At 42.7% G+C, this 15000-nt stretch overlaps 1 protein-coding gene across 3 annotated transcripts in view; it reads right to left on the reverse strand.

The window, feature by feature from the left end:
- The window catches only part of LOC118388077 (netrin receptor UNC5D-like), a 321459-nt gene that overhangs the window by 17606 nt on the left and 288853 nt on the right, over positions 1-15000 (reverse strand). For all 3 annotated transcript variants that reach the window (XM_052525607.1, XM_052525608.1, XM_052525606.1), the window contains 4 exons: positions 14926-15000; positions 11898-12305; positions 11215-11302; positions 500-671 (listed from right to left, as the gene is read on the reverse strand). The exon at positions 14926-15000 is cut by the window's right edge and continues 111 nt beyond it. In XM_052525607.1, coding sequence (XP_052381567.1) covers positions 500-671; positions 11215-11302; positions 11898-12305; positions 14926-15000 — 743 coding nt within the window. The remainder of the gene's footprint in view (positions 1-499; positions 672-11214; positions 11303-11897; positions 12306-14925) is intronic.

Below are 15000 nucleotides of genomic sequence, written 5' to 3' on the forward strand. Positions count from 1 at the left end.
GAATCAAAATGGTTCTACCTGGAACCAAAAAGGGTTCTTCAAAGGTTTCTCCTATGGGGACAGCTGAAGAACCTTCTAAGGTTCTACATAGTACCTTTGGAACAAAGAAATCAAGTGTGTGGAACAAAGAAATCTAAATCAACTGTTGTCTCAGTCTAGTGTTTGAAAATGTTTCATTTGTTGTGTGCATATTAGGTGGCATTTTCCTTGCACACAGCCCACGCAGCAAGCAAAGTTGTGGAAAATAACCGTAACATTTGAAATAGACGGTACATAAGCAAAGGACAGTTTTGAATACAGCAGCCAGCGATGGTAACATCTGGAACACATTTGAATGTGTTTACTCCGGTTTAACTACGGTTAAATAATCTCAAAGATATTATAAAGGGAAAGTTACAATATTAATTTGAAGTTACACAGAGTCTTTAACACAGTTAAGCGCAGATAACATTTTTATTGTTTCTCTAAATGCTCTGAAATGTTTTCAGGACACCCTCACCTCCCACTTGTTATCCTGTGTCTGCCTTTTGAGCCGGATGTTCCAGTTGTCGGTGGCGAACTCAGCGCAGTGGGCTATTGTCATGGCGACGGGGCAGGAGAGGTCGAGGCCCGGCGGACCATAGGTGACCTCTGGGCTCAGCAGGACCTCTTGGCTCTCCTCTGATAGGGTACTGCAGAAAAGACACATGCAGAAATATGGAGGTTCTAGACTCTGACAACACACAGAGTAAATACCTCTCCAAACTCCACAGACAGAGAACATGAAAGGAACATAAAAATAGGGCATGCTTCTAAACAGTGGGTCATGGCTTCATTTGAGGAACACAGGGGGAAAAGAAACGCTAGAAGAAGGTTCTATTCTTAGGAACACTCAAACTTTTCTATGGGCTGCCAATCCTGCCTTCAGTCCAGAAGGGCCTACACTACTACACAGACTTCTAAGGCCTAGCGTGCAATGAAAACTGATGTCTGCTTGATTTCATACTATTTGAGTCTCAGCCATCCGTCAGTCCTGCTGCTGTGGGCCTGGGGGTCAATCTCACGGTAGGTAGAGTGACGCTGCTATCCCCTGCTGTCAAAGGGCCAAGCTAGCGTCTCCTGCCTCGTCCTTAGTGACAGGTCAGATTAGGAACCAGAGGCAGCGCCAGAGGAGTGATTTCAGCTAAACTGATTAACTGGACACTTTAATGAGGGGATGAGGACAACTGTGTGTTGTTGTTGAGTGAAACATCACAAACAGGGCTGTTTGGGTAGCGTTCTACTGTGTCGGCTAAACTGAGATTAAAGATATATGCACAAATACATACACACACACACAAACACTCAAACACAAACACAGATACACGCATACACATACGCACACAGACACACACACTCTCAAATATCAGTTAAACATGATATTGTGTGAACAAATAGTGTGAACAACCTCGCTCGCCGCCGGATTTTCACCACTCTGCTTTATCGTTATTTATTTCTTTGCTAATTACCAGTGTGCTTTCACTGCCTATTGTGTCCAATTTGTCTCCATTGTTCCAATGAAAGCAATCAACAGTTAAACATTGACAGTGGTTGTGATCTCGCATCTAAAAATACAGAATAAATCAGCCAACAGAGGTGAAATCCTGCAGCTGTGCTGTGCTGTGTGTGTGTGTGTGTGTGTGTGTGTGTGTGTGTGTGTGTGTGTGTGTGTGTGTGTGTGTGTGTGTGTGTGTGTGTGTGTGTGTGTGTGTGTGTGTGTGTGTGTGTGTGTGTGTGTGTGTGTGTGTGTGTGTGTGTGTGTGTGTGTGAGTGTGTGTGTGAGTGTGTGTGTGTGAGTGAGTATGTATATGGTAATCAGGCCCAGTCACCAGAGGAGCATCAAGGTCACCTGCAGATTGGACTCTGATAATTAGCCTGAATAGAGGAGAATAAAGCTGTTTGTTTTTCAAAGAAAACACGACTCGGAGCTTAAAAATAGTAAAAACTATACATTTTTCATGGTTCTGATGGGAACAAAGACAATTGAATTAGTCTGAGAGGTGGATCAAGTAGGGTGACTTTGGGTTATCGATGTAATAGGCTTTTATTTCATTAATGGATTGGAATGATTTGACTGCACTCAGAGAGAGGTTTGGCATTGTTATACTGACTGATATTCTGTGATACACAAAAACGCTTATTCTTAAAACATACACTTAAAATAACAAATAAATAGACTACAATTTATCGGGCATAAATTAGCTTCCGTAAACACAGTAAAATGAATAGTAATATGATTGCAAACAGAGAGATGCTCTACTGAAGGCCATCCCCTAATTAACACTCCTTATTTCACTCTAGAGCTTTCATCCCGAGTCTACAGCAACTCCTCCTCTCACACCTCCATCCTCTGTCACAAACACGTTCCCTTCCACACCCTTCACCCTATCTCTCATTCACACTCTGTCACCTATCAGATCGCTACAGAGGTCTCCTGACCTTGTGTTCAGGTGGGCTGTACTGTGGTGGCCTGACAAGCATCAAAGAATAACACTCCAACGCACTAACACCCTGTGGGAGTTTCATTGTTCCATTTAGAAAAACAAACAACAACATAACAACCTTGGATATCATGCACTGTTCCCCACAGTTTCAAGCTCAGGTTATCAGTGCACAACAAGACCTTGCTAGCTCGCTGAGTCAAAGCCAAGGCTTTAAAGCTGGAGGTTTTGAGCAAAGTGATTCATCAGATGAAGCTAGCTCTGTGCACTACTTCTGCTACAAACATATTACATTAACAACACTGAAGGACAGACAACTTTTCTGTGTGTGTTCAGGATTAGGCTCTGCAATTCCTCTCACCACTAACTTTCCAACTCAACTCAGTGCTTCTAACTCAGAATGCTTATTGCTATCCTGATCTCTCAATGCCATCTTATACCCCCGGTCCCCACCAAGGCATCCAAATCAAATTAAATCACATTTTATTGGTCACATACACGTGTTTAGCAGAAGTTATTGCGAGTGTAGTGAAATGCTTGTGTTTCTAGCTCCGACAGTGCAGTAATATCTAACAATTTCACAACATATACCCAATACACACAAATCTAAGTAAAGGAATACAATTAAGAATATATAAATATATGGACGAGCAATGTCAGAGTGGCATAGACTAAGATATAGTAGAATGGAACACCATACATACAATTGAAGTCGGAAGTTTACATACACTTAGGTTGGAGTCATTAAAACTCGTTTTTCAACCACTCCACAAATGTCTTGTAAACAAACTATAGTTTTGGCAAGTCGGTTAGGACATCTACTTTGTGCATGACACAAGTAATTTTTCCAACAATTGTTTGCAGACAGATTATTTCACTTATAATTCACAGTATCACAATTCTAGTGGGTCAGAAGTTTACATACACTAAGTTGACTGTGCCTTTAAACAGAAAATTTCATGACTTTAAAATCTTCTGATAGGCTAATTGACATCATTTGAGTCAATTGAAGGTGTACCTGTGGATGTATTTCAAGGCCTACCTTCAAACTCAGTGCCTCTTTGCTTGATATTATGGGAAAATCAAAAGTAATCAGCCAAGACCTCAGAAAAGAAATCGTAGACCTCCACAAGTCTGGTTCATCCTTGGAAGCAATTTCCAAAAGCCTGAAGGTACCATGTTCATCTGTACAAACAATAATATGCAAGTATAAACATCATGGGACCACGCAGCCGTCATACCGCTCAGGAAGGAGAAGCATTCTGTCTCCTATTGATGAATGTACTTTGGTGCGAAAAGTGCAAATCAATCCCAGAACAACAGCACAGGATCTTGTAAAGAGGCTACAGGAAACAGGTACAAAAGTATCTATATCCACAGTAAAACGATATAATACATAATCTGAAAGGCCGCTCAGCAAGGAAGAAGTCACTGCTCCAAGCCCGCCATAAAAAAGCCAGACTACGGTTTGCAACTGCGCATGGGGGCAAAGATCATACTTTTTTGGAGAAATGTCCTCTGGGCTGATGAAACAAAAATAAAACTGTTTGGCCATAATGACCATCGTTATGTTTGGAGGAAAAAGGGGGAGGCTTCCAACCCAAGAACACCATCCCAACTGTGAAGCACGGGGGTGGCAGCATCATTTTGTGGGGGTGCTTTAATGCAGGAGGGACTGGTGCACTTCACAAAATAGATGGTATCATGAGGGAGGAATATTATGTGGATATATTGAAGCAACATCTCAAGACATCAGTCAGGAAGTTAAACTTGGTCGCAAATGGGTCTTCCAAATGGACAATGACCCCAAGCATACTTCCAAAGTTGTGGAAAAATGGCTTAAGGACAACAAAGTCAAGGTATTGGAGTGGCCATCACAAAGCCCTGACCTCAATCCCATAGAAAATTTGTGGGCAGAACTGAAAAAGCGTGTGCGAGCAAGGAGGCCTACAAACCTGACACAGTTACACCAGCTCTGTCAGGAGGAATGGGCCAAAATCCACCCAAATTATTATGGGAAGCTTGTGGAAGGCTACCCGAAACGTTTGACCCAAGTTAAACTATTTTAAAGGCAATGCTAGCAAATACTAATTGAGTGTATGTAAACTTCTGACCCACTGGGAATGTGATGAAAGAAAGAAAAGCTGAAACAAATCACTCTCTCTCTACTATTATTCTGACATTTCACATTCTTAAAATAAAGTGGTGATCCTAACTGACCTATGACAGGGAATTTTTACTAGGATTAAATGTCAGGAATTGTGAAAAACGGAATTTAAATGTATTTGCTATATGGTATATGTAAACTTCTGACTTCAACTGTATAAAGGACATCTTAGAAACAATGACACCATGTTGGAGGAGGGCATCTTTTCATTGCCAATATTATGAATTGGAATGATTTGACTGTTGATTGATCTAATGGTTGAGATCTCTCAGGCACATCATGCTTATAGGTCAAGGTCCCAAAATGCAATCAATTACACTTTTTTCCAACTGCTTACACACAAAATATTTTCATGTCACACGATTTTTGAAACCTCTCACTCAAAGTGCAAAACTACACAGTAAATATCCAAAACCATAAGCTATTTCTCAGCCTTTGAATCATTTGCCAATTGCATAAAACACTTTTTTTCAAAACACTACACACAATTCTCTACCTGAAACACAAAAATCTAACAGGAAGTGACTTGCTTTCCTTTTCCAAACACAACCAATCAAAATGCCACACTTAAAATAAAGTGGTGATCCTTAATGACTGAAGACAGGGAATTTTTATTAGGATTAAATGTGAGAAATTTAAATGTATTTGGTATTTGTAAACTTCAACTGTACAAATGAGTAATGCAAAATATGTAAACATGATTAAAGTGACTAGTGTTCCATTTATTAAAGTGGCCAGTGATTTCAAGTCTATTTATATAGGCAGCAGCCTCTAATGTGCTCGTGATTGCTGTTTAACAGTCTGATGGCCTTGAGATATAAGCTGTTTTTGAGGCCCTGGGGGCGGCCGGTCAGGAAGTCCAGGACCCAGTTGCACAGGGTGGGGTTCAGACCCAGGGCCTCGAACTTAATGATGAGCTTGTAGGGTACTTTGATGTTGAATGCTGAGCTGTAGTCAATTAACAGCATTCTTACATAGGTATTCCTCTTGTCCAGATGGGATAGGGCAGTGTGCAGAGAAATTGCATCGTCTGTGGATCTATTGGGGCAGTAAGCAAATTGAAGTGGGTGTAGGGTGTCAGAAAAGGTAGAGGTGATATGATATGACTAGTCTCTCAAAGCACTTCATGATGACAGAAGTGAGTGCTATGGGGCAAGGCACTAACACCCTGCAGTGTGGAGACTCCGCAGACACAAAGAGAACCCAATAAGGCCTGGAGAGGAAAAGCCTCTCATCTCAGTCTCCATAATGCAGCCCTGGAGCCGCCAAGGCTGAGCTGATCAATTCCTATTCTGCAGCTGAGTGGAGAGCCACCGCCAACTGCCTCATGTAGATGGCTTTGGTCTGAAGATTGAATAGGAATAAAAGATACAATTTCTCCCAGGGTCTCTCCAAATGCTTGTCAAAAGATAGGGCTGTGATTGACAGCTCAGTGAGATCAGAGGTGCCCCCCCCCGGTCTCCCTCTAACACCAGGCAGGAAGTAAACAGCAAGCAGCCTTATCGGGACCAGGCAGGAACCTAAAGGAGGGGGCTCAGGGAGATTAGAGAGTGTTCAGAGTAGCACACACCTCACAGGACAGAGACAGGCAGTCCACTCCTAAGCTCTGAGGCGTAAACTATAGGTGACCTTTGATCCCTATCTTTACCCTCGCTACCCAGAAGCCTCTGGGGTACTCTGAGGAGGAGGAAGGAGAAAGAGGGGGGTGAAAGGGATTGTATCTCAATTTGATTGAAATTCAATGTCACTTATTTTCAACTCCTAGTCGAAAGGGTATTTCCTTGAAGGGTCCAGCTGGGGTTAAACTGGTTGTCAGGGGTGATAACTTGTTGGGATGTTTTCATACAGATGTATTTGTGATTTGCGATTTTTGGTGTGCAAGGAAATCACAAATTAACAGGTGCAAGAACACTGACTCCTGGTGGCAAAAAAATGTATTGAAGCCTCTGAGAAAAGTCAACAGTATTACATTTGTTGTGAACATGTTTTATCTGTCGTGCCATCTCAGCCTTGAGTAATAGCTTGGTGAAAGTCTTGATAGCTAAGTCACGGCTATGGGCTCTCCATAGCAGGCAATAGTCACCTGGACTCTCTATTTGTCTGTCTTGTTCTACCTGACCAAATGCCAAACAATGGCAGATTGCCTCTACACTGAACATTTAACATTCACAGCTTTAACCAGTCACACAGGAAGGAGATGGTGTCATGCTTAAACGTAAAGACCCAGAATGGAGAAGACACAGCTCTGTCTGCTGAGCCAGTTGTTCAGGGCCATGCTGCAATCTGCAGGGCTGTTCTGCAACTGAAAGCCTATTCCTGACACATCTTGTCCTCCCCTGTAGAGTGTGCAAGATGAGCTAAGGCCGCATGCTGGGCGGAGTGTGTGTGTGTGTGTTTGTATGTGGGAATGTGTGTGTGTGTGCATGCTCATGTGGGGGTGTGTGTATAGTATGTGTGTGTGAGCTTGCATACATCCATGTGTGAGTTTGGGTGTTAAAAAGTGGCAGAGATAGCGTGAGGAAGAGGTGAAAAAGGATGAGAGATAGCGTGAGGATGAGGTGAAACAGGATGAGAGATAGCGTGAGGAAGAGGTGAAAAAGGATGAGAGATAGCGTGAGGAAGAGGTGAAACAGGATGAGAGATAGCGTGAGGAAGAGGTGAAACAGGATGAGAGATAGCGTGAGATGAAGCGGTAGAATACAGTTATTTTTATTGCTTTGGTACTATATTCACAAATATGTGGTGAATTCGAAAAACTCTTAGTACAAAACTCCAAACGGGTAAAACATGTAACGCAGCCAGTCTTGCATTGTGCTTTCACTTTGTTTGTAGACATCTTTCACCACACAACCACTAATCCAAAATATAAGTGTACTGTGAAATATACACTGAGTATGAAAAATACTATGACATGGACTGACCAGGTGAATCCAGGTGAAAGCTATGTCTCCTTATTGATGTCGCTTGTTAAATCCACTTCAATCAGTGTAGATGAAGGGGAGGACAATTGAGACATGGATTGTGTATGTGTGCCATTCAGAGGGTTAATGGGTAAGACAAAATATTGAAGTGCCTTTTAACGTATGGTAGTAGGTGCCAGGCACACTGGTTTGTATCAAGAACTGCAACGCTGCTGGGTTTTTCACGCTCAATAGTTTCCCGCCAAAAATGGTCCATCGTCCAAAGGAGATCCAGTCAACTTGACACAACTGTGGGATGCATTGGAGTCAACATCGGCCAGCATCCCTGTGGAACGCTTTCGAGACCTTGTAGAGTCCATGCCTCGACCAATTGAGGATGGTCTGAGGGCAAAAGGGGAGGTGCAACTCAATATTAGGAATGTGTTCCCAATGTTTTAGTATACTCAGTGAAATGAGTACATTGGATTAATCCCCAAAACGCAATATAATTATATCTTCTTAATTTAGTTATTTTAACAACCAGTTAATCCAATAGCAAAACATGAAAGATACATGTTTCAAAACTGCCCTTTGAATGTATGATTCTACAGTACTGTAAATTACAGTACATTACACTGTGTCACATTCGTCGAAAGGAGTAGACCAAGGTGCAGCTTGAATAGAGTTCCACATACTTTATTACAAAGTGAAACTTAACAAAAACAACAAAGAATCAACGAGCGTCCAAACAAAACAATATCCCACAAACACAGGTGGGAAAAGGACCATGTTAAGTATGATCCCCAATTAGAGGCAACGATAATCAGCTGCCTCCAATTGGGAACCATACTCACACCAACATAGAAATATTAGACTAAAACACCCCCGAGTCACGCTCTGACCTATTGCACCATAGAGAACCCCAAGGGCTCTCTATGGCCAGGGCGTGACACACTGTTTTCACATTAGGAACACTTGCACTACCCATTAAAATTGACTGAACATTACATGCCCATAATTTCTATCCCATGTGTGATCAAAGGTATGATTATTGAAGACCTCTTTCACAATGTAAATTAAAGAAATTAAAGAAACCAATGTTTAGAAGGCACTACTTTGCATCAAACCTGTCTTGAGCATTTGACCATAGGTTTTTATTGAAATTACACTAAATATGCTCATTGTTCTGGATTGAAATAACCACATGTCTCATCCATGGCCTGATGGAGGGTGGTGCTCTCATGTGGATGGCAATCATACATATTCCACCTGTATTGCAATCGTGTATTGTATTTTACAGTATTGCATTGTAATGATGTATTGTAGTGGTCCTGTATGTGGCTCAGTTCATAAGAACATGGCACTAGCAACACCGGAGTTGTGGGTTCAATTGGGGTCACATACAAAAATGTGTGGACTGTTGACACTTTGAATAAAAGTATCTGCTACGTAAATGGCATTCAGAAAGTTTTCAGACCCCTTGACTTTTCCCACATTTTGTTACGTTACAACCTTATTCTAAAATGGATTAAATCATTTATTTTTCTCATCAATCTACACACAATAACTCATAATGTCAAAGCAAAAACAGGTTTTAGAAATGTTTGGAAAATGTATTAAAAATAAAAAACAGAAATACTTTATTTATTCAGACCCTTTGCCATGAGACTCGAAATTGAGCTCAGGTGCATCCAAATTTCCATGAATCATCCTTGACATGTCTCTACAACTTGATTGGAGTACACCTGTGGTCAATTCAATTGATTGGACATGATTTGGAAAGACACACACCTGTCTACATAAGGTCTCACAGTTGACAGTTGCATGGCAGAGCAAAGACCAAGCCATGAGGTTGAAGGAATTGTCTGTAGAGCTCTGAGACAAGATTGTGTCGAGGCACAGATCGGGGGAAGGGTACCAAAACATTTCTGCAGCATTTAAGGTCCCCAAGGACACTATGGCCTCCATCATTCTTAAATGGAAGAAGTTTGGAACTAACAAGACTCTTCCTAGAGCTGCCTGCCTGACCTAACTGAGCAATTGGGGGAGAAGGGTCTTGGTCAGGGAGGTGACCAAGAACCCGATGGTCACTCTGACAGAGCTCCAGAGTTCTACTGTGGAGATGGTAGAACCTTCCAGAAGGCCAACCATCTCCGTAAAACTCCACCAATCAGGTCTTTATGGTAGAGTGGCAAGATGGAAGCCACTCCTCAGTAAAAGGCACATGACAGCCCATTTGGAGTTTGCTGGTATCATCCCTACGGTGAGGCATGGTGGTGGTGGCAGCATCATATTGTGGGGATGTTTTTCAGAAGCAGGGACTGGGAGACTAGTCAGGATCGAGGGAAAGATGAACGTAGCAAAGTATAGAGAGATCATTGATGAAAACCTGCTCCAGTGCACTCAGGGCCTCAGACTGGGGTGAAGGTTCACCTTCCTACAGGACAACCACCCTAAGCACAAAGGTGCAAATGTGAAAGTATCAGTTTTTTATTTGTAATAAATTTGCTAAAATTTCTAAAAACTTGTTTTTGCTTTGTTATTATGGGTTATTGTGTGTAGTTTGATGAGAGTGAAAAAAACTAAGGCTGTAATAAGGCTGTAACGTAACAAAATGTGAAAAAAGTCAAGGGGTCTGACTACTTTCTGAATGCACTGCGTATTACGGTATTACAGCAGTGTGACCCCCCATAAAATGCTAGCAACTTAATTTTGGATACATGTTTACTGAATAGGGGACATTCTGGATCATTTACGTATTGGTATTTTATTGTATCACTGTAGGGGCTAGAAACGCAAGCATTTCACTGTACCTGCTGTAACATCTGCTAATCTCTGTAACCAAAAATCTTTGATTGTTAAGTACAGTTAATCTCTGATTTTGTCAATATCAAATAAATATATATACATATATAGTCATTAAAGCTGTGGCTATATTTAGATTTGTTTAACACTTTTTTGGAAATTCCTTTAATTAACTTTTAACAAGACACACCTGTTCATTGAAATGCATTCCAGGTGACTACTTCATGAAGCCGGTTGAGAGAATGCCAAGATTGTGAAAAGCTGTCATCAAGGCAAAGTGTGGCTACTTTGAAGAATCTCAAATCTCAAATATATTTTGATTTGTTTAACACTTTTTTGGTTACTACATGATTATTGCATAGTGTTTATGTCTTCACTATTATTCTACAATGTAGAAAATAGTAAAAAAATTAAGAAAAACCCTTGAATGAGTAGGTGTGTCCAAACCTTCGACTGGTACTGTAGGTTTACCAAATGTTTCAGTGATCATCAAATGAGAGCAGTGAGATTAAGTATTTTACATCTATAAATGTCTATTAACAAAAGAGAAGATAATCATATCAAAAGTAATGTGCTAATTGCATTATGAAAGGCAATTACTTCATATGAACATGTGAAACATTCATTTCTAGATGAAACACTGATTACGTTTGGTGAAAGTGTTGTACTTAGTCTATTGAAAATGTGCTTACAGTTTTGAAACAATTGCCTTTTTGATGATCCGTTTTGAGTTTTGTACTAAGGGTTGTGAAAATGTACCATATACTTGTGAAAATGGCACCAAATCGATTAAAAAAAGTGTAAAAGAAAGAGAGAGCAATAGAGGGAAGGAAGAAGGGAGGCAGGCAGGTTCTCTGTGCCATGTCTGTGTGTCGTGTCTCACCTGCTGCTGTCCTCCTGGTTGATGACCATGTACATCTCCCAGGTAGTGTCCTCAGCTATCCCCCCATGGGGCACCAACAGACTCACACCTACACAGAGAGAGAGAGAGAGAGAGAGAGAGAGAGAGAGAGAGAGAGAGAGAGAGAGAGAGAGAGAGAGAGAGAGAGAGAGAGGGGGGGGACAGGCAGAGAGAGAGAGAGAGAGAGAGAGAGAGAGAGAGAGAGAGAGAGAGGGGGGGGGGACATAGGAGATGATCACGAGATACACAGACACATATACGCACACACACACACACACACACTACGCTCTCACACAGCCCCACATTCCTGTCTCCTGTCCCTTGTGGCACTTTTATCTACTGGCAGATTAGATTGGCACTCTAGAGAGTAATTGTTTGTGGGCTCCAGTGTCGGTGGTAGTATGTGTGTGTGTGTGTGTGTGTGTGTGTGTGTGTGTGTGTGTGTGTGTGTGTGTGTGTGTGTGTGTGTGTGTGTGTGTGTGTGGTGCACTGTTGACAGCATTGATTTGAGAGCCCCAGAGGCCCTGTCTGGCCGTCACCTCTCTGGCTGTCACCTGCCCTAAATAGACCTGACAACCCGGCAGGTGTGTATGTGTTCCCCTGGGTGTGTGTGTGTGTGCTTACATGTGTGTGAGTGTGCTACATCGCCCTTATGAACAACAAACCTGTATTAGGGACCACCAGCCTCCCACCCGCGTGTCCCAACACCCCGGACGTCCTGAGAGGGGGTCTGGAGGGCATAGGCGGTGCGTGGGGGGCAAGGAGGCTCTTCTCCCTCCTCTCTCTCAGGGTCCCCTCCACCCGTACCCCACTGTTGTCGGGTGCCAGCCCCCGGGGGAAGGTCTGGGGGTGGGCTTTCTGGGCGTGGTACTCGGCCCCCCTCTCTGACACGCCCAGGGACACCATGAAGGAGGAGTGAACTTTGACCTTGAGGTCGGGCAGGGGGTCGAAGAGCGAAGGCTCCTGGGAAATGAGTTCTTTATCCATGGAGTCCTGGAAGCAGATGGGGCTGGTGTACGTCCGTGACACTGTCAGGTCCGGTTGCAAGGACGAGCTTATCAACAGGGGGTTGCCTGGAAAAGAAAAAGAGTCCCAGAGGAGTCAGATACTGTACTTTTCCCAGAAAACACATCTGTTTAACAGACTGGAGGTGTATACAACTCTTCTAAATGTGTTTTCATCACAGTTTTATCATATGATGGTATACACAGATGAACACTGGGCCATTCGTGGTAGCTGACAGCAGCATGCCAACTATTGGTTACCCATGGTTGGTGTACTATTGGGCTGCTAGCGGCCTCGGACACAGGTCTGATAATAGCTTGCCTACAGTGGTGTGCTAACTGTTAGTCTCTAGTCATCCAATATGTGACACACTGAATGTCAATTACAGCTGGAGGGCAAGCCTTGGCAACATATGTGTCAAAATAACTTCCTGGTCCAAACGGCGACCATCTCTTCACCATGGCAACTGGGGTGCTAAAAACACCTCACCATGACAAGGTAGGTGCCACAAAGTCCTTGTCACAGCAATAGAGTTGTAACAAAAGCCTCTCCATAGCAACGACTAACTGTGTAAAACTCTCTGCTTCTGGCCATGCTAGAGTGGGAGGTGAAGGAGCTAATGAGATTTTATACTTGGTGTGTGTGTTATACTTGGGAAAGTTTCTTCATCTTTTCAACTTCAAGCTTTGTAGCTACTAAGAATACAGTAAATGGTGTACCAAAGCTGGGTAAACGGTTGAGCAGATGGGATAACTGAGACTTGGTGGGACCAAAGACCTTCACATGCTCATCCAAGCTTAAGCTAGCAGATCACAGGACCAAGCTCCATTTAGACTGTATCCCTTCTCATCTCCATGGAGTGTGCTTGCATCTCCTATGGCACTCCATTCAATATAGCTCACTACTTGGCTTGATCCCTATGTGGCGTGGACTCTATATCATGTCCTGTAGGGTTCTGAACAAAAGGAGTGCACTATTTGTTATTTAACCTTTATTTTATCAGGGAGTCATACTGAGACCAAGGTCACTGACAGACTGAATGACATAAATGACAGAAAATACACATATCAAAATATAAATGCAAGCGGAAAGAAAAACAAGGTCATAACAAACAAACACATTCATCAGTAATAAGGTCCTCAATCTGCTAAGAAAATGTTGAAGATTGTTCCACAAATAAGGTGCAAGAAAACTAAAAGCTGAATTATCTAACTCAGTAGAGACCAAAGGAATTTTCAGAGCACAGTATATACTGTAGACTCCTCTCCTGGTGTGTAGGCTACAATATGAGAGGGCTGTGTGTAACCCTGTGTGTGTATTACCCAAATTCTCTGGGAGGAGAAAGGCCCCAATAAAATCACAGCTTTCTTCTTCCTGCTGTGTGATCAATTCTATCACTCCTCTCTGAAGAGGCTGTCGCCAAGGAGACCAGCCGTGTCACAACCATGGAAATAGGGCTCAATCTTTGGGTCGAAACAGCACCCTTTTTCTCTCTCCTCATTTTTCCAGTGACGCAACAGTGCAGATGCTCTGTTCAACACAGGGTATTATTACTATGACTGTGTCTGACCGTATTGGAGGTACAGGAGCAAGGGGATAGATTGTTCATTTTTGGAGACTCCATACCGGGATCTTAGTAGGATCTCAATCCTGAAGCAACAGGAAATGTGAATTATTACGTGGATTATAAGTAATGGACATTTTTGTAGGGGTTGATACATTTTCCATAAGGGAAAATCACATCTGAAATTGGAAATGAAAATGACAAACTTCAGAAACCTTTTTAAACCTTAAATACACTGCACGTTTTACATTTCCTGCATTGCAGGACAGTTCTCCGGCAACAGGGTGACTAAATGAAGATCATACATCTATAGTTATAGAACAAATAGATATATCTCTGTGGGTGACTCAATATTGCAGATGCTCTTTTCAACGAAGGTCATTACTATTACTGAGTGTATGAGTCAGAGCCATAGGAACAGGGTCGTGATGGTACATTCACTCCTCCGATGGTGCTGTCATCCCTCTCTTCTAGGTAGAGAAGGGGTGGGGGTGCTGAACAGTGGTGGGAGGAGGTGTGTGTGTGAATGTGTGCGTGTGTTTGAGATTCTGTCTGGAAGAGGGAGCGAGACCATGAGAAATGAAAGCTGTGTCTGGTCTCTGCCCCTCTCCACTCTAGACAGGATTGGAGAGAGAGAGAGAGAGAGAGAGAGAGAGAGAGAGAGAGAGAGAGAGAGAGAGAGAGAGAGAGAGAGAGAGAGAGAGATCATTTACACAGTGCTGCCACCACCCTACCGAGTCACTGAGCAAACCAAACACGACCTTGCTGTTGGACACAAAGACTTCTTACAGTCAAACTAAATGAAGAATGAAGAAATTAAACACACATCAATTGAATGGAGCGCAAATTAATCACCAAGAACAGTCAGTCACACAAATCGAGCTTCTGTTGGACCACAGTGATGTGTGTGTCTTCAGCTTTGTATGTGTGTAAGTGTGTGTTTCAATCTGCTTCAGCTTGGCAAGTGTTCTTGTGTGTGTGTGTGTGTTCAGCTGTTTGCGTGTGTGTGTGCCCCTTCCTGCCTAATTTTATCGAAAGTTCACATGCATATGTGTTCAGCTGTGTGTGTGTGTGTGTGTGTGTGTGTGTGTGTGTCTTTCTGCCTGTGCGTTCTCTGAGCTCACCTTGGCGAGCAGTCTTGAAGCTGAAGGACTGGAACCCCCCGGTGAGGGCGGAGGAGTCGATGACGTCCACGCCGT

Source organism: Oncorhynchus keta, chromosome 9 (assembly GCF_023373465.1).
Source record: "Oncorhynchus keta strain PuntledgeMale-10-30-2019 chromosome 9, Oket_V2, whole genome shotgun sequence".
Taxonomy (NCBI): domain Eukaryota; kingdom Metazoa; phylum Chordata; class Actinopteri; order Salmoniformes; family Salmonidae; genus Oncorhynchus; species Oncorhynchus keta.